Source organism: Lepisma saccharinum, chromosome 9 (genome assembly GCF_977018435.1).
Source record: "Lepisma saccharinum chromosome 9, izLepSacc3.1, whole genome shotgun sequence".
Taxonomy (NCBI): domain Eukaryota; kingdom Metazoa; phylum Arthropoda; class Insecta; order Zygentoma; family Lepismatidae; genus Lepisma; species Lepisma saccharinum.
In genome coordinates, this window is record NC_139237.1 from 47,759,884 (window position 1) to 47,778,557 (window position 18,674).

An 18,674-nucleotide genomic window follows, 5' to 3' on the forward strand; every position below is an offset into this window, starting at 1 on the left:
GAAGTTGATTTTACCATGTTTTTCTTGTTCGACAGTGAAGTTGAGCCTGGGGTGGATGCTATTTAGCTTGCTGACTAGAAGGTTGAGTTCTTCTGTCTTTTTGTATACGACTATTGTGTCATCTGCGTACCTTCCATATCGGATGTATTGTAGTTCTGGAGTGTGGAGTATCTCTTTTTCAGCCAGGTGCATGACGATGTTGGCTAAAGGAGCTGATAGCGGATTGCACATCGCAAGGCCCTCAGATTAATTGTAGAATTTATCCTCAAACTGAAAGTAGTTGTGTTTTAGACAAACTTCCAATAGCCTGGTTATCTCTTTTACCTCTAGAGCAGGGATTCTGTTTGTTGTCAGCCATCTTTCAACTGAACGCAGCGCTAGGTCCATGGGGATTGAACTGTACACATCTACTATGTCAATGCAGGCTAATTTTGCACTGTCAGCTTGCACTATTGAAGTCACCAGAAGCTAGTTTCTAAAAAAAGAAAAGTGTCAAATCTCTGAGAAATGAAAGTAGAATTGTTAATTTACTGGTTTCTTGCCAAACTTTTTGCACAATTGTAACCAATTTATACTTGAAACAAACATTTAAAGTAATATCACTGACTATGAAAAATATTTGTTATATTTCAATAAAACACGTGAGGATTATAATTACAATATTTTTCATTACAGTTATATGCACACGTAATCTTATAAACATTCAGTTCAAAGGAGGGTGAGGAGAATTCTTGCATTCCTTTCCGTTTGCTAATTTTTGGCTCTTGAAGGGGAAATACTCTCTAAAATTTATGAAACTGCAAGTCTAATCACTGGAATCCTCCCCTCCCCCTCCATCAGGGGTGAACCTTTTAGTTTTGGACTTCAAGGATTTAGGGTTCGAGATGTGCGGCCCGGAGAGTTTTGACATTATCGTTATGTGGCCCTATTTACGAATTGAGGTTGAGTACCCTAGGGTACCTCATACAAACACTAGGTGTTGAGTTTGATGGAAATTGGTCACCGAGTGTTCTCATAAGACCTCAAAAACATGAACATTTTTACTTTTCAAAATGTTAACAGCAAACATGAAAACTTTTTTGGAAATTTTACAAAGTCAAATGTATTTAATTCTTAACTCTCCAGGTCAGAGGTGTGGGGAAAAAGTGATTCAGTCTGTGGTAGAGCGAAAATTTGAAATGATCACTGATTACAGTATATTTTAGTTTAAAGATTTTATTTCATTTTATGTGCAGATTTACAAGTATCTTCCAATATATTATAGAAATCACAGCCTAAAATTATTTTACAACAAACGGTAATAAAATAAAAGTAATTTTTCATTAGTAATAAGAATCAAATAATTTACATCTGGATAGGATTTACTTTGTTGAATTTCTTGCTAATTACAACTAAGATGATTAAATTACTGTGTTACATTTATATACATAATGTGAATAATTATTGTCAAAAGTGCACATTTGAAGCTAGCATCGCACTGACTAGAATTAAGTATCAAAATTTGTTATTCTGTGAAACTCTCAACACTTTTAAACCAGGCTTCTACTGTGGGATAAAAGTTCCTTTGCCAATTTACTTTCAGTTGTAGTCTTTCCACTGACTGGTTCATGGCCAGAGAAGCATAGCTGAATTTTCCCTTATTGTCATTACGGAATTGTATTAGCTAAAAGAACAAAAAAGAAAGAATTAGGTTGTATTCAGGTATGCAATTTCTTACCGGTATTAGTAAAATGTGTAAGTAAAATGGAATGTAAGTCATAGTTGGGTGATCAACCACCTCTACTGAGGCATGTAGAAGTATGCAGTGAGTACGTAGGCCCTACCCATGAAGGGTTGTTATTATTTTAACCAATTTTAAATACCAAGCAAATAGTACTCACCAATGTTATACATATCTTAACCTTTTATCATGTCTTACTCTCAAATACTCCAGACCTAAGGATGGATTAATCCAAATATTTGGACAACCAAAATACAATTTTCTTGGTTAATTTTAGTTTTTAAGTCAGAGTATTTCTGAAGCAAATTATTAGCTTTTATCCTGACGATGGCTAAATTCCTCCAAGCAGGTCAACATTAAATTTGGATTCAATACTTGCCTGTCACAATGTTAAAATTGTAGAACCTTACCTCCTGTAAATCAAATTTGCTGGTCAGGCCAAGGGTCACATCTTTTATAAGTTCGCTAAGCAATATCTCGGAATCACCATATCTGAAACAAGTGCATGAACTATTGTTATTAAGAATATAGAAGAAATTATTACAGTGGAACTATGATTTTTACACTACTGGATTTCACTTATTTCAACATGATGTATTGTGTATTATGCTGGTTCTAATACCTCAAAATATACTACTCAAAAGAATTAGGGTATAACTTTTGAGCACCACCTATGCTCCTACGATTAGGACATAATGCTAATTGGTGGCCACATTACAAGGTTATTCAAAAGTCTTGACATTTTCCTTATATTGTTAATGAATAGCGTTCAGAATGGAATAAAATACACTTCGTTTTCCATCAAGATGGTGCACCACCCCATGGCCTTGTAATAAATGCACAAAAATCAAAATACCTAAGATGTGTGAGAAGTAAAGGTGGAATGGAAGACCTGACCATAGATGATGATCATATAAAACAGACAAGATCCTTCAAATACCTAGGATCAATAGTGAATGGAAATAACACAATAGAAGAAGAAATCAAAGAGAGAATTATATCTGGTAAAAAAGCTTTTTATGCCAATTTGAAGCTATTCAAAAGTAAACAAATATCAAAGAGTGCCAAACTGAGGCTTTATTATACCATAATAAGACCTATAGTTGTTACATATGCATGTGAAACATGGATACTCAAAAGACTCTTGAAAACAAAAATTATCAGTATTTGAAAGAAAAGTAATAAGAAAAAAATATGGCCCAATTAATGAAGATGATGGTACTTGGAGAATCTGAAATAATAATGAAATAAACAGAATAATTAAAAATAACACCGTAATAAACTTTATCAAATCTCAAAGACTAAGATGGTTTGCGCATGTTCATAGAATGCCAGAGGAAAGGCTGGTTAAAGGGATATACAGATGGAACCCAGTAGGAACAAGAGGAAAAGGCAGACCAAGAAGCAGATTTATAGATAATGTTATTAAGGATCTGAAGATCAACAAATGGTGGAAGTGTATCCAGGACAGAAGAAAATGGAAAGAAATTGTTGAGAAGGTCAAAACTTTCAATGTATGAAGTTGTAGTGCCTTATGAAGAAGGGAGATCAGTTTGCTGCGTGCAAGTTGAAATGTACAGACAAATGTGGTATATGCTAAGTGAATCCATCATAGAAACTTGGTAAATTTGTGGCTTACTACATATTAATTGTTAAAATAATTGTGCTATCGATGATTTGTTCAGCATAATAAATGTTTGTTTCAAGAGAAAACTGAATGCTCAATATTCAATAGTAGTTCCTTGACACCCACATTGTATATGAAGAGAGTACACACATCAATTACTTACGTGAAATTTAGAAAATTTTGCACTTCCGCATTGTACAGTTTAATGGTGAAATCCTATTAATTTCGAAGATCCACTGTCTTCATTCACAAAAGGGTACGGCGTTTGAATCTGAGATGGTACCGCGTCACTGCATTGTTTGTTCCCAGGTGGCGGTAGTGGCGATTTCTCCCGTTCAGCGGCGCTGGCGCGTGCACCCTGGTTTGCATCATCTGCTTCCTGTTGTCAGGTGGCGTTGCCGGTTGGGGGGCTGTGCTGTGCTGCTCGGCAAGGTGCCTTTCCTGTTCCCTGTGTGGCTAGAGAAGGGGTCGAGTATGTGCACCCCCATCTTTTCTTTTTCAGGTCTGGGATCTTTCTGAGGACAGGGTGCCAAGTCGGGTGTGCCTGTCCATTGTCCAGGTTCAGTGCTGGTTTCTGTTGGATGATAGCATGTGTTTCTTTGACAGTGTTTTCTATGACAGAGCCGGTTGGGTGAAATATGGATATGGAGGAGATGGTGTGGTTAGTGGAGTGGAGGTGTTGAGAGAGGCCTGATTTTGGTGTGTCATTTTTGGCAATGCGGAAGTGTGAAATTCTCTAAATTTCACGTAAGTAATTTTAAACCGCGTTTACCGCAACCATCATGAATATGCACACATCAAGTTTAAACATAGTAAAGGGGATTGCAGTGTTTAATCCCTGCTATTGTAAATAATACATGTGTTGGTCGGTCACCAATGTATGATGATGTTACATGATGAACAAAATACATTATTTTGTTTTATGAGCAAAATAGACTTTACAATCAAGACTTTTATATGTAATTCAAAACTTATTCTTCGACAGCAATAATTTTTCTGTCAGTTCCAGTTTATTGCCCTCCTAATCGCCACCACTGCGTCTGACTATTGAGATACTAGTGATCATAAGAGAAATTTCTCAATGGAAGAATTTTCTTCAGCTTAAATATAACAAAATAATTTTTAAAATTTAAAGTGCTTATTACTTTTGTGCTTGCTAAAATGAAATATTGAACATCTTACCTTTTATATAGTTTGTCCCAATTATTCCTAATATAATTAAATGTAACTGTAGATCCAATAACATTATTTGGCATTGCTCGGAGGATTCTATAAACATCTTGCAGGCGAATTCCTTCATTATCTTCCAAAGCCCGTTTCAAATACCTGCAACATAAAATATATGCACTCTAATATATGAAGATGTACATACAATGATAAAGTCACAAAATGAGAAATGCTGTAGTGAAATCTCTTTTATATAGTAGTGTAAATGGGATGGAAGGGAGGAGGGGAACAGAACTAATTTGAACAAAAGCAAGAAACGAGATGTTTCAAAGTGAATTATGAAAGAGTACGATTATGCAACAATACCTACATATACCTGTATAATGTAAAAAAAATATATATATTATCGTTTCATCAGAACAGTTTCTGCATCCAAAGAAATTGCAAAACAAGTGAAGCTTATAGAAGCTTTTGATGTGAAATATGAATGAAACTACATTAGTTTTGCATCATCAATATGAAGTTTGCAAGACTGATTCACAAATACCAATTATATCAAATGACACATTGCTGACTTGATATAGTAGATCTCTCTTAAAATGACATAATATGGGCTTGTTTATTATTTACTTACAAATTTCAGCCTCTATTATTTATTTACATTACATTTTTGGAAGTGGATATCCACACTGTTGTTTAGCATGTTAAGTGGTTCAATTTTGGTAGAGAGTGATGTAGGCTCAAGTCCTGGGCTGGGTATGAGTTTTTGTTTCACTCACAACTACTTCTACTACCTCCATACTATGATATTGAAAGTCATAATACCTTATGTGCACATAAATAAGGGTGAATTCCAGCTGATGTTGATTTGTTTTATTCATCTTATTTTCTTGTGGTTAGTGTTTAGACAGCCATGTCAAATAACATTTGTTGCATTTGAGATGAAAATGCACATTCCAATGACAACCTTGATTACAAAATTTGATAGTACTAGGATAAGTATGAGAAATAAGAGCAGAAATTTCTCCCCTGCCCTATGGAGTACAATAGCTCATGTGTAAATGCAGCCCTGAACTTGTGTGAATAATGTGTGTTACCCAGTGGTGTAACAAACTCATCAAGGGCCTCTGCAAGAAACAAATTGGGATTCCACCCCCTCTTTTCATGTACAGACAGCAACAAATGTTTCTTACTAGAAATTAGTAATTATTCAAGTTGAATGGGTACCTATGAATTATCAGAGATTACAATTTTGTCCCTTTGACACTTGTGTATTCAAAAGAAGGTAAAAACAACTACGTACCCTATTCTTTAAAGAAAGCAGGCTCCCTGTTGAGTTTTGTGAGTTTTGAATGATGCTATTACATGGCCTTTCAGATTCAACACTGTGAATACTGAGTCCACCAAGTCTGGCCTGAATCATACTACTTTGGAGGTAGTTCTCTATAATTTTTCATTTTGAGAAAGATCTTTCTGCTGTAGGGATAGTGACAAGCACAGAAAGAGTAGGAAACAAACAGAAGGTGATGCAGATATGGGGAACACTTGAAACTAGTGTGAGAAGAAACTTTGATGGAAGGTGTTTGGGTGATTTCAGATTTAAGTGCATTCCTCATTTAGAACTTAATCAGAAAATTTGAGGATAAATCATATTCTTACTCAATAATGAGTGCAACAGATGCACTGTGAAGTTCTTCATCTGTAGCTGTACAAAGAAAGTTCAGAGCAAGAATTGTGGAGAAACTACTAATATTATCCTCACTCAGTGATTAAAGTTGTTTCAGGTAATAGCTGGAATGCCAACTACAAATAAAGAGACACAAATACTGCTTCTGCTACTACTACTACTACTACTAATTTATATTATTACATATTAGAATAACAATGGTGTTTATTATTATCATTTTATTACATCCAAAGTGAATATATAAGCACAAGATATCACATCTGCCACTTCAGGAAATTATGTTGTCATTTACATTTTAAACCAATAGCGCTTACAAAAAATGTATTATTTTTTCTAAATTTCCAGACTGTACACTGTCAGGAGAGACTTACTGTAACAATGGATAAACTTTTGAATAGTGTATTAATTAAATAAAATGTATGCCCAATGTCGCAGCAGGAACTATTCCAGCATCAAATTGATTTGCTAGAACAGAGTTCCAGTGCATTCCGGCTCACTTTTAGCCCTGTCCACACTCTCAAATCTGTTTTTAAGTTGAGTAATAACTATGTAGAAACAAACATTGAATGCTGCTGTTCTATAATGAATCTTTGGATTCACTAATCTGTCATCCAGATGTAGTTTTGAAATGAAATGTTTTAGGTTTAGAACTCTTTATTTTCAATTTTTGCTTCAACTCCCCATGTTTCAGCTACAGATTTAGATGACAGCAATTCTTTCTAAAACTTCTGGCTGTATTAGGAAAACAAGCAGATAAAGAGAAGAGAAAAGGTACGGAACGGAATAAGGGGTTTCTATTCAACACAAGATTGAATGGACATAAATGTCCAAGCAGTGATGTGCACTGAGGAGTAGCTAGTCTAGCAGAGATAGATCAATCAATCTCAAATCTCTAATTATTTTCAAATCACAATATTTATTGTTTTGTTGAAGCCACAGTTCATATGCAACACTTTTTATCACGTGCTTCTTGTCCCTCAGTGCATTCAGCGGCCTAGCTTGCTCTTTCTCCACCTCACAGTTCCAGGTAGAAACGGGTTTTCGAAGGGAAAGGGAAGATTTCTGCCTCTACCTCCCTTGCCCCCGCTCCAATGGTTGAAAGCACGTGCTTTCAGGTCCTGCAGTCTATCTCCTATAGGACAGATAGGGGATTGGATTCCCTTCACTTCCTTTGTAAATCCTCTAAAGAACTAAGGGGAAATGTTTCTGCAGTACTTCTGTCCTCTGTATTTACACTAATTTTTACACGTTGTACAATATGTATGTATAATATGGGATGTACTTTTATTATTTATGCAATTGGCATGTCTTATGTGCAGTCCAAAATTTTATGCTTTTTTAAAAATATGGAATATATAATGATTAAATAACAAATATTTGCTCACGCCCTCTCTTGCTCTTGTTTTAGCAGTTTTATTTAAATATACTAATCTCTTGGCCTCCAATAAAAAAAATGGATAAGCTAAAGAATCATAAATACGGATGTATTTATTTGGGCAAGTGAATGTGCATTCTAATTCTTGTTGTTGGTTTGGTTTATTTTACTTCGCTTTTCTGCCACATTTGGTTATCGCGAAAATGAGGATGAGTGATGATATAATGAAAATGATGAAGGGACAATTCAGGCCGGGATTTGTGACGAGCGTGCATTCTTGTTCTTATGTGTTGTACTCTGCCTGCAGTGAATAATGAGAAAATTACAAATGAAAAATGTATCCCAGAACTCAAAAAGCCAAATGAATATTATTAAAGAAAGTAGAAAAATGGTTTGTTTAAAGTTGTGTTTTGTTACCCATCGCTTTTTCTGGCTGTATAGATTTAATCGTAATAAGTAGCTAAGAGCTTAGAAAGTCGTGAGGGACAATCATAAACAGAGAATTCTAGGCTCCTGATTTCACAGTGCCCTGCAGATGCACTGGGAGGAAATTATTTGTATTTTCTTCTCTCTTCCATCGCTTTACCTAATTTCTGCCATGACGATGAACGTTGATTAAATTAAACGTGTGAAGAGCGGTTGCAAATAAACACTCAAGCAAAGGCTAGGGCTCGAGCCCAGATCCTTCAGTAACTCAGATCGTGAGATGGGGAAATTATGGAAATCAAGCAATGCAAAATTTTTGAAAAAAACGTTAATCATATATAAAGATGGTATTTCAAAAATTCAATTGAAAATTACTACTCAGGAAAAATGCAGTTTGCTTTACCGATACCCACATATCTGAATGGTTAGCGCCTTCCTCACATGTTTGTTGTTGGCCGACCTCCGTGGGGGAGTGGAAGTGGTCGCGGATCTGTATCCGATGGAGGCATATGGTGGTTCCACATTAAACTATAGGTCTAGTCCCGATTAGCCTTTCTGTGTATAAAGTGGACTAAAAACGTCAAATCAACCATCAAATCAACCAACCGTGGGGGAGTGGTTACCACAGCGTGCTACAACACCAGGAGTTCCTGGTTCGAACCCCTACCTGGACATGGGTGTTCTTTGTGTTTGTCCCTTCATTAATTTTGTCGTATCGTCTTCGCGATTAATCAAATCATTCATTGATTGATTGTTTGATTTGGTTTATTTTACTTCGCTTTCCACCATATTTGGCTAATCGTGAAGACGATATGATAAAATTGATGAAGGGCAAGGGACGCACAAAGATCACCCATTGCCAAGCCGAGATTCAAACCCGGCATCTCTGGCTCAGTAGTCAAATCAAATCGTTTTTGGTTTTCAAAAGTGGGTGGAAGTTATGTGTACAATTTTTTGTAGTCATTCCTAACTTTGCAATTTTTCCTGTATTTGACGTTCTTCTTTTAGGAATAATGGGCCCTTAAAGAGGGGGGGGGGGGGGATTATGACCCGTTGGGCATGCCACTCATTGCTACCCCAAGTGTCGACGTCACTGCACATCACTGTGTCCAAGTAAGTTATTGTGAAAATATGTCTAAATCTTGTACATGAGAAATGCGAAAGTAATTTGTATTCTTTTCGGGGCCCCCTCAGGCTTCGGTTTCACTTGCATTGTAGGTCTATATTATACACATCTGGTGTTACCAAATTAGTTGCAACAGAACTTGGTTACCTCTGAATTATCCAAGGTTCTTCACTGCATGCAAGGTTGGTCAACAGAACAGAAGTGTCTGCTGGTGACATGGTGGAATCCAGCAGCCGTTCCCAACCAAAATCCCACTCCTCTCGGCCTCCTCTCCTGATAGCAGTGCAAATCACAACTGGACGGAAGTCGACAGGAATTCTGCAAAAGTAATTTTGATTTACTGATTCTAAAGCAAAATATTTGAACAGAAACTGTTTTAATGTAATTCACTTCGCAAACATGCTGCTAGTAAGAAATTACACTTACATTTGTAAAATTTACATTACAAGAGACAACTATTTGAGTAAAAATGATTTCTAGAGCCTATAATCATCCTCTAAAAAAATATTGTTTATTATTAGAGACCTGACCCTGATGTCCATTCCCATTTAGAGGACTGTCCAAAAAGATTACAGATAGGTATTTCAAAATAATACAATTAATATTAGTTTGAAACTAGCCTTTTATTCTTCTGGAAAATTAGATTGTTCCCCAGAATTCTTTCAAGTTGACACTATCATGTTACTACACTATCATACAAAAAAAATCAAATGTTAAAATAATATTTATTATATTATTTCGTAATATACAACAGTGGTTATGAACAGGGGTGCTCTCCCATGGGTGGGATTATGGTGCAGGATTGCGCCATCAAGATTTTTGGGGGATTTTCCCCTTCAAATAATATAAAATTCTACATTTATATATTTTTCCAAAATACATGTAAAAATTTTGCACCTTACATGCACCATATTTAATCCATTAGATGAAGAAAAGAAAGTGTTGAAGGGTATTTTCGAAAGAGGGGGTTAAAATATTCAAGTCTTACATATTTGGTCTTAATTGACACGTGGGTTCTGGGGGGGGGGGATTCTGAACTAACGTTGGGAGGGACAGTATCCAACCTCTAGGTCTTAGATTATGGTGGATATTTCAGTTAGAGGGGGATTGAGCATTAAATTGAGGGGCTAACCAATTCTTGGGTATTAGCCTACTACTGTCTTAGACTGTTGCGGAAATTCTGGTGTGGAGACTGAATTAATTTTTTGGAGAAGGCAATATCCACTCTTCAATAGCTATCAGCAGTAAGTAAAATTGGCATGGACATTTTGGTGGTAGGAATAAGTATTAAATTTAAAGGGGAAGATAGGAAGTTCTTAATAAAGTGTTAAATCTTAGATTGCCAAGGGATTTCTGTAGTTGGGAGATAGTTCGAACATTAAATTTTGGAGACTGTATTTAGTGATGACGTTTTAGACTCCGAACGTGCAAAAGAGAAGCTGGAAAAGACTAAATATCTCGGGATCCTAACAAAGTATTGACACCCCATTAAATTAACATTCTTGAAAGCTTGCAAAGAAATGGATGTAAAAATTTAGACAATCCCGGAAAACCCAAAATACTTTTTTAAACTAATAAACTCAAGAAAAAATAATAGTAGGATTCCAGCTGAAATTACACATGATAGTGAAAGTGCCACAGACGACCGAGGGGCAGAACTCTTCAACGCTTATTTTCACGGTAATGTCCGCCCACCATCCTCCCTTGCAGCATTGCCAAACGTAAGGCCAGTCTGTTCCTCTTCTCTAACGACGCTTGCCACTACACGCAATGAGGTGAAAAATCTTTTGTTGTCTCTTTCAGCTTGGAAAGAAGCTAACATCACACCGATTCACAAAAGTGGTAACAAAACTCTTGTTTATTTTTACAGACCAATCTCCTTACTCTCTCCTCTGTCCATCATCTGTGTAAAAGTAATCAAAGACAGACTGTACAAATTTGTTTCACCATACTTAAGCTCAAACCAACATGGCTTACTTCCTGGTAGCTCCTGTCTTACAAATCTGTCTGTTTTTCTCTCACATGCTATGAAATGTATTTCAAATAATTCACAATTAGATGTAATATACTTTGATCTGGCCAAAGCCTTTGATACTGTTAGTCACCGCCTTCTGATTCACAAATTATGCAATAGATTCAACATTCATGGCAAATTTCTAACCCTTCTCACAGATTACCTTAGCGATCGCCAACAAGGTGTCGTTCTTCCAGTCACTGTATCTAACTTTCTTCGGTCCTCTCTGGAGTTCCACAGGTCAATGTTCTAGGACCTCTCTTATTCATACTATTCGTTGACGACCTTGCAGACTATCTCACAGCTCCCTCTAGTAACTACCTTCTTTTCGCAGATGACTAAAATTTTCCAGAGAAATCTCCACTTCTGACGATACTCATCTTCTTCAGAATGACATAACAACATTTACTTCCTGGTGTCTGATATGGGGCCTTACATTACATCCTGAAAAGTGTACTACTCTCACCATCTCTCTCAAGAAGAACCTGTTAAAGTCATCTTATTCCGTCTCTGGCAATAACATCAAAGCAGTATCCTGTCACAAAGACCTAGGCATTGTTTTCGACCAAAAGCTCACATTTGAGGAACAAATTTTAGGCACCACTAAAAAGGCCATGCGTCTCTTAGGTTTACTGTACCGTTTCACTGAAGTTAGTGACATCTCAGCCCTCACCTTGTACTTCAAATCATTCATTTCCCCAATAATAGAATACTGCTCTCCAGTCTAGTCCATGGCATGTCCCACTCATCTCTCTAGAATCGATTCAGTCTTTCACTTCTTCCTAGCTGTAGTTCGATACAGGGTTCCTTCATTATGCAATTTTTCATCTCCTCATCTCTTGTCTTTTTTAAACTTACAAACTGCTTATCAGCGACGTTTGCAGAATGATTTCAGTTATTTACACAAAATTGTGAATGGCAAAATCCACTGCAACACACTGCTTGAGGAATTCCACTTTCGAGTACCTATGCGCTCAACTCGCAATACAAGATTATTTTATACAGAAAAACCTAGACTTGAAATTAAAAAAAGAGCTATCTTTTACATACTTGCAACAGAATACAATGATTCAGTGGTGTGCGGTGCTAAATGAGCCAGGGGAACAGGTGACCTGCACTTGCCCCCTCCCCTCCCATACTTGTTGTAATATAATACAGTAGACCAAGTAAAATTCAACCCTTGTTGAAATGAACCAAATAAACATACGATACATATGTTACAAATTGTCAGAAGTTACATACATGAAGCACGTTAAAATTATTACAATACCAATGTTAAAGGACATATGATATAATGTAAAGAAAACATTAATAACAAAATTGTTGATGCGCAACAAAGAAAAATTAATAAAAGCAATTTATGAGTGATAAGAGGAAAAAAAATGTTTTGTCGAAACCTGTTTCATCTCTTAAGTAGATTTTTTCGTACAGTTGAGCGTGCATTCTTGTAATTCAAACGTCCTCAATGCAATAATGGCAATCAGATGGCCGAGTTTTTTCATGACGTCCGCTAGATTTGTAGAATTGTGACAAAACCCGAACTGTTCCAAACTCCCTTCTCAGAAACAAACAAGAACAACAATAATTTGCCACGGGAAGAGTATCCAGTTAATCATTTTACAGAGTTGTAGTAACTTGTTTGAAAATGCCTTGGGTACGATTTCATTTTTAATTCGGTTAGGATAAGTGTTGGTTTGCTGTCATTTTTGTAAAGTTCAATGAACTAAAAGCTTTCGTCTTCAGCCGGTCGATCATACAACCATACAACATTCACTACCCTACGCTCGCAACATTCGCTTTCTTGTCCTGCACCTGCCGCTGAGCGCGTCTTGGGGCTGTTGGAACAGGTTGACGTGAGCTGTTCCCTCGCGTTTAGCCAAGGCATTTAGCAGACGTTTAGACTGTAGAACATTTTTCCAGTTCGTTATGAATGGCAGACGCAATTTTGCAATGAGATTAGGAAACTATAGACTTACTACACTCAAAACTATCACTACGATGCAATTAAACTATAGCACATAGCAAAATCTCGACAGAAAACGAATTCGCTATGTCTCTCGTAGGGAACAGCTAGAGAGTTCAGCTTCCGTGGTGGTGGGAGGTGGCACCAAGAGGATCGTTTACCTTCCCGCGTGGTCGGAAATACTCAACGTCAGACAGCAGAGGGTGGGACGATGAGGGTAGGTGAAGTAAACAAACGTCCAGGTCCAGTCACTGTGGAAGTTTTTCTTCGGCATGTTGATTTCGGAAGAATGAAGTGTTCTTATTATGTTAATATAGATAATTTAAATAGCTAAAATGGGCATTAAGTAGAAGGGAACAGCCTGTTCCCTCTGTTCCATGGAGGGACCGCCACTGCAATGATCTATCATCAAGAATCGATATATTTTCCTCAGAGTTTGCCTTTCGGTCATCTATTAGAAGAAATGTTTGTAAATAATATCAAATAGTGCCATCTTTTACTTATTTTTTGTTAATTTGCTATTCACTTTTGTGTTATTTTGTTAGTTTTATTATTTTTTAAATATTTTTTGCTTATTATTGTTATTATTATCTTTGCATTTTCATTGTTGACAATTTCAGTGTAAAATGGCCAACTGTGCTGTATCTGGAATTTTCTCAATAAATAAATAAATAAATATTATATTAACACCCTGAGCTTAAGAATTTCTACCTAGGTTTTTGTAATGTCTTGTGAAAAAATAATTGAATCGGTCATACGGCTGGAGCATGTTATTTGATTTGCTAAGGTTGAATTTTCTATCTTTATCTTAAGTTGTGTAACAATTTGTGTTAAATACTCAAATTGTGAGTTTTATAAACCCACTCACAAACTCTACTTTTATGCATATTTACATAATTTAATTTGCTACATTACCCAATCAATGTGTTAGCTTTAAGTTTTTTTCGAAAATTGAACATTTAAAAAAATGGACAGTTTAACATGGCATTTCATTCAAGTAGACATCAATTATTATGCATTCATCCAAATTATTTTTGGGGATTATGGTGAACGATTTTAGGGGCGGTCTTGAGTGATGGGCACCCCAGTTTAGGGAGGAGGGGAAGATCAAGTTTAGTGTTCAGTATAGCTAAGGAAAAAGTTACTTTACTTTTGGTAGACACGCTGCCGTAATAAACAAAATTTTTTGGGGATTATGATATGGTTTGAGGGCACGGATGATATGATTTGGGGGGACGCATGACATGATTTTGGGGGGGAATGTGCCATTGACCTGGGGGGGGGGGGTGGATGGGCACCCCTGGTTATGAACCAACCTCTGTGGTGGAGTGGTTAGTACAGTGCACCAGGGTTCTCAGATTCAAATTCCGGCCTGGGCATGGATGTTCTTTGCGAGTGTTCCTTTACCCAAATCATCCTCATCTTCGCAATTAGCCAAAAGTGGCAGAAAGTGAAGTAAAATAAACCAAACCAAACCAACAGTGGTAATGAGAACTTTTAAGAACAAAATGAGTTTTGCTTACCAAAGTGTATGTGGTAAATTTGAACTGTATCATTTGGTGGTTTTAGCTAATACCATCGGTATAGGCTCAGTGCTACTATAGCTCTTTTCAGTTCTTATGGTGGCCGGTCCTAGTTCTGCCAAGGGATGTGGGGAGCGAGGATTATGCCGCAGACCAACCAGACAACAGCAGTGGCGCCGAGAGACAAGACGTGGCCGGAAAAAGCACTACGTGAAACTCGTTCTACGTTTCGTATCGCGCTGGATTGGTCCCTTCCCCACTCCCGGCTCCCCACTTCCCCTGCCAACTTCTAGAGCGCCCGCCGTAAGAACTGAAAAGAGCTATAGTAAAAAATCCCTTTTCTAAAAGCAAGAAATTTCTACCTTGACATGATGGAACCCTTGACCTTTATTGTATTCTTTCCATTAATATTCTTACAATTTTTATTGTACAAATCAAATCATGTTAAATTTTATCTAGTGTTATTTTGCTAATTTGTTAAGGCAATGATTGCAAGATCGATTTTGTTGAATATTCTGGGTTGAAAACCTAGAGAAGGGCATGGGTGTATTATTGTTATTCTTTCATTTACTTCATTAAGTTATCATTTGTCTTCATTGTCCCTATATTAATATGAAGTGAAAAAAAGTGACAAACGAACAAAGTTGGTTAAATTAAAGAATGACTTGAATCAATTGGCAGTATTTGAAATGCTTTGATAGATTGACTGATGAAGTCTGTCTAAAACAGTCACAATATCGTCTAAAGCAAAGTATTATGATCCAGTTACTACTTAAAGTAAACAAAGTTAGACTTGAATACTTACACATTTGTAAAGCCATTCGAACTGCTGTTCATCCACTGGTAGTACATATTTCTGGCCCAATCCAAACAAGGCTTATATTCCATTTGGCACAACCAGAACAACATGGAAACTCTCAGTAACTTGTCCCTGTGCGACTCGTCCTTTCTTTCTTCACGTCCTAAGCTTTTATGAACAGGCTCCAGGAGATTTATCACATAGGTCTAAATGTTCAAAAGTATTATTTACATAATAAAAGATAAAGCTTCATGTCGCATGTCATTAGCACCATAAATAAAATACTTTTGTCTAGATTGAATTGTTTTTTTGAGTCCACTTTATGTACAGATAGGCTAATCTGAACTGGACCTACAGTTTAAACTGAAATCCCAACCACTGTGCATGTTCCTCCACTGTGTATCAAACGCAGGACCCCTTGATTACAAGGCGATGACGTTACCACTGCACCACCGGGGAGGACATTTTGTCTAGATGTACACCTTCTAAATTATTACAATTTTTGTAAGAGTTCATTTCTTTCCCTTCCCTGGTGAAGAACCAGAGTGTGTTCGAAAATTTATAATAAATTAGAAAGTTGAGTTCTAGTACTGTAAGATACTGTAAGAAGGCAAGTAGCATCTGCCCAGTGAAAGAGAGAGGATGGGGTTAAGTCCCCCCAATTTCAGAAAGCTGTGTAGTATATAGTTGTTCTGTCTGGACTTTTTATAAAACAAGGTACACTCTAACCACTAGATGGCTATCCATATTTAACTATAATCGTCTCGGCCTGACCCAGGCTTGGTGGTTGAGAAGGGGTCGGTCCCTTGAAAAGTTCCTTTCATTGTATGTCTGAAAACAAGTTCCTGTTATCTCTGAAGATGGTTTCCATGTTTTGTAAAAATGGATATCCTGCTCATATTCCATCCTACTGCATCAATCTTACAATGGCTGAGTGTCACAACACAAAACAATTTGTCACTTTGAGTGAATTTTTTGATTTCTGGTAACAGAAAATATGAAGCATTTACTCCCAATGTTTTTCAGGATAATAAATATTTCCACCAATTATATATTAAGAACTGAGGAAGAGTGTGTTGTACTGTTATACTTTGAACCATGCAGATCGTAACACTGTCAAATCATCCACAAGGACTAGCATTGAAGCTGTAAATGGAAATTTTCATGTGTCGAGCAATTTTGCCAATACTCTACATGCCTACGCAAATGTGTACAATAATATTATGTTTAAAATATATATATATATATATCTCAAAAACAAATGAACATATTTTTAACTTGAATATTTTCGGCACTCCTTTGAGACATCAGGGTTCTGCAAGTGGTCTCGGGTTTCAAAGAGGAAGCTTGAAGTAAGTCAGATAACAGCAACAATAGATCTTGATGCACCAGATCTCGGTGCACCTTAAAGGACATAAAATATTCCCACAGAGAATTATCCTGTAGGCACCAGGGCCTCAAATATGCACTTTCCAGGGTGTATCTGTGTTCTGAGCTTGGAGGATGTATTAATAAATGGTCAATGTAACCACCCCCAATCTCCCTCTCACTCCAGCATATACTTTGTCCAAAATTTGAGTGTAAAGATCAGATATCAAGAATGGACTGATATAAATTTTTGCAGATACTTAAAGTAACAATATAAAATTTACTGAAACTAATATTTTATAGATCAAAATTAAATAATAAAATACAAAATTGCAAATGCCCTATGTGCCTCCATAGCTAGTTTGACCTTTTCCTTTTACCATGAAGAATCTGAATAGTTCATTTACCTCCTTAGTTCATTAATCAGGTGACTATAATGGGTTTCGTTTAGAAAAATAAATGTGATTTGAAATACTGTATTTGTCTGACAGAAAAAGGATCATAAATTAATTATACCTCCATATTTTTTAGAAAAATAATAAAATGACAGATTTGTTCACTAAATTACAGAATAATCATAGGAATATCAGACTTATCAGCAAATTTACTACTAAAGAAATATACTTATATCAACTGATACTAATGGAGTGCAGATTAATAAATGTAATAAATCTGAAAATACAAATCTCATTATGTGCAAACAACTTGTTTTGTTTCTGACTGTATGAGAATAACAGTCATTTCTTATTTGTGAAAAATATCTTATGTAAAAAAAAGAAATGCCATACCTGAAATAAGCCATATATATCTGAATTCCTTAACATGCGGTCCAGATAACGGAGATTTTCCAGGGCAGTAGTCCATGGTGCATATGCTGTTTCCCTATGCAAGTACAAAGTTAGATTTAGAGCCAAGGCATAATTCACCTTCCCAGCCCTTGCAAGGTTTAGAACATCATCCACCAGTTGGGCTCTTGTGATGGGTGAGAGGTCTGTGTAGTTTTCGCTCTTTAATTGTGTTATGAGGGCATTCCATGAATCAGTGTCATAGTTCACTCTGAAATATCCTAGAAATTACCAATATATATTTTCATAATGTGTTTATATATATATATGAGGAAAAAGCTTTATCACTGAATATTATAATTAATTTACAGTATTTCAAATATAAACAAATATGTATGTCTACTTTCAACAAATAACTTAGCTAATCAAGTAGGAAAGAATACATTTTAATCTTCTTCATCAAAACCTAAACATTCGTCTCCAGAGCTAAGTGAAGAGTCACTTGAAACCTCTTCTAAATAAGAATGTGAGTTCTCATACAACAAATTGCCCTCTGTACCATCCATTCCTTACTAATGCCCACCTCGTAACCACTGTCTTAGTTTTCACAGCATCCCATAAAGCTTTGACCTATTAACAAACTTCTTACTGGTGGTGTAACCCGAGTGTCAGCGAATAAGTCGCACCCTGTTATTTAGAACTATTTGTAAAGGGAAAAAGTGCATCTTATATGCCAGAAAATGCGGTATGCCAAATGTATGTCAAATTTCAAATGATTCAAAATATGTGATGTTGAAAAGTGCACCTCCATAGGTTGATTTCACATGGAATAATCCATAAGCCAGTGACAGAAACTGGAACTAACTACTCTGCACTGCATAGTTGGCATTTATTGGCCATGTGTGATATACCGAGCACATCATGCCTCTATTGAAGTAACCTTACACTGTATTCATAACAGAACCCATATAAAATACTAACATTAAAATATGAGTGTTAAAGTCAATAAATTCAATACATTTTCTGTCGTGCAGAGCCAATTAAAGAACATTACAACCAAACATTCAAAACTATCAAACGTATAAAATAAATAT

General features: G+C 36.3%; 1 protein-coding gene across 1 annotated transcript in view; it reads right to left on the reverse strand.

Annotated features, from left to right (window-relative positions):
* Positions 1–1,214: 1,214 nt before the first annotated feature.
* The window catches only part of LOC145992040 (aminopeptidase N-like), a 59,426-nt gene continuing 41,966 nt past the window's right edge, over positions 1,215–18,674 (reverse strand). Inside the window, exons 10-15 of the mRNA XM_083128163.1 lie at positions 17,584–17,861; positions 15,434–15,633; positions 9,276–9,446; positions 4,530–4,673; positions 2,131–2,212; positions 1,215–1,663 (exon numbers count right to left, since the gene is read on the reverse strand). Of these exons, the coding sequence (XP_082984289.1) occupies positions 1,505–1,663; positions 2,131–2,212; positions 4,530–4,673; positions 9,276–9,446; positions 15,434–15,633; positions 17,584–17,861 (1,034 nt within the window). The 3' untranslated portion in view covers positions 1,215–1,504. The remainder of the gene's footprint in view (positions 1,664–2,130; positions 2,213–4,529; positions 4,674–9,275; positions 9,447–15,433; positions 15,634–17,583; positions 17,862–18,674) is intronic.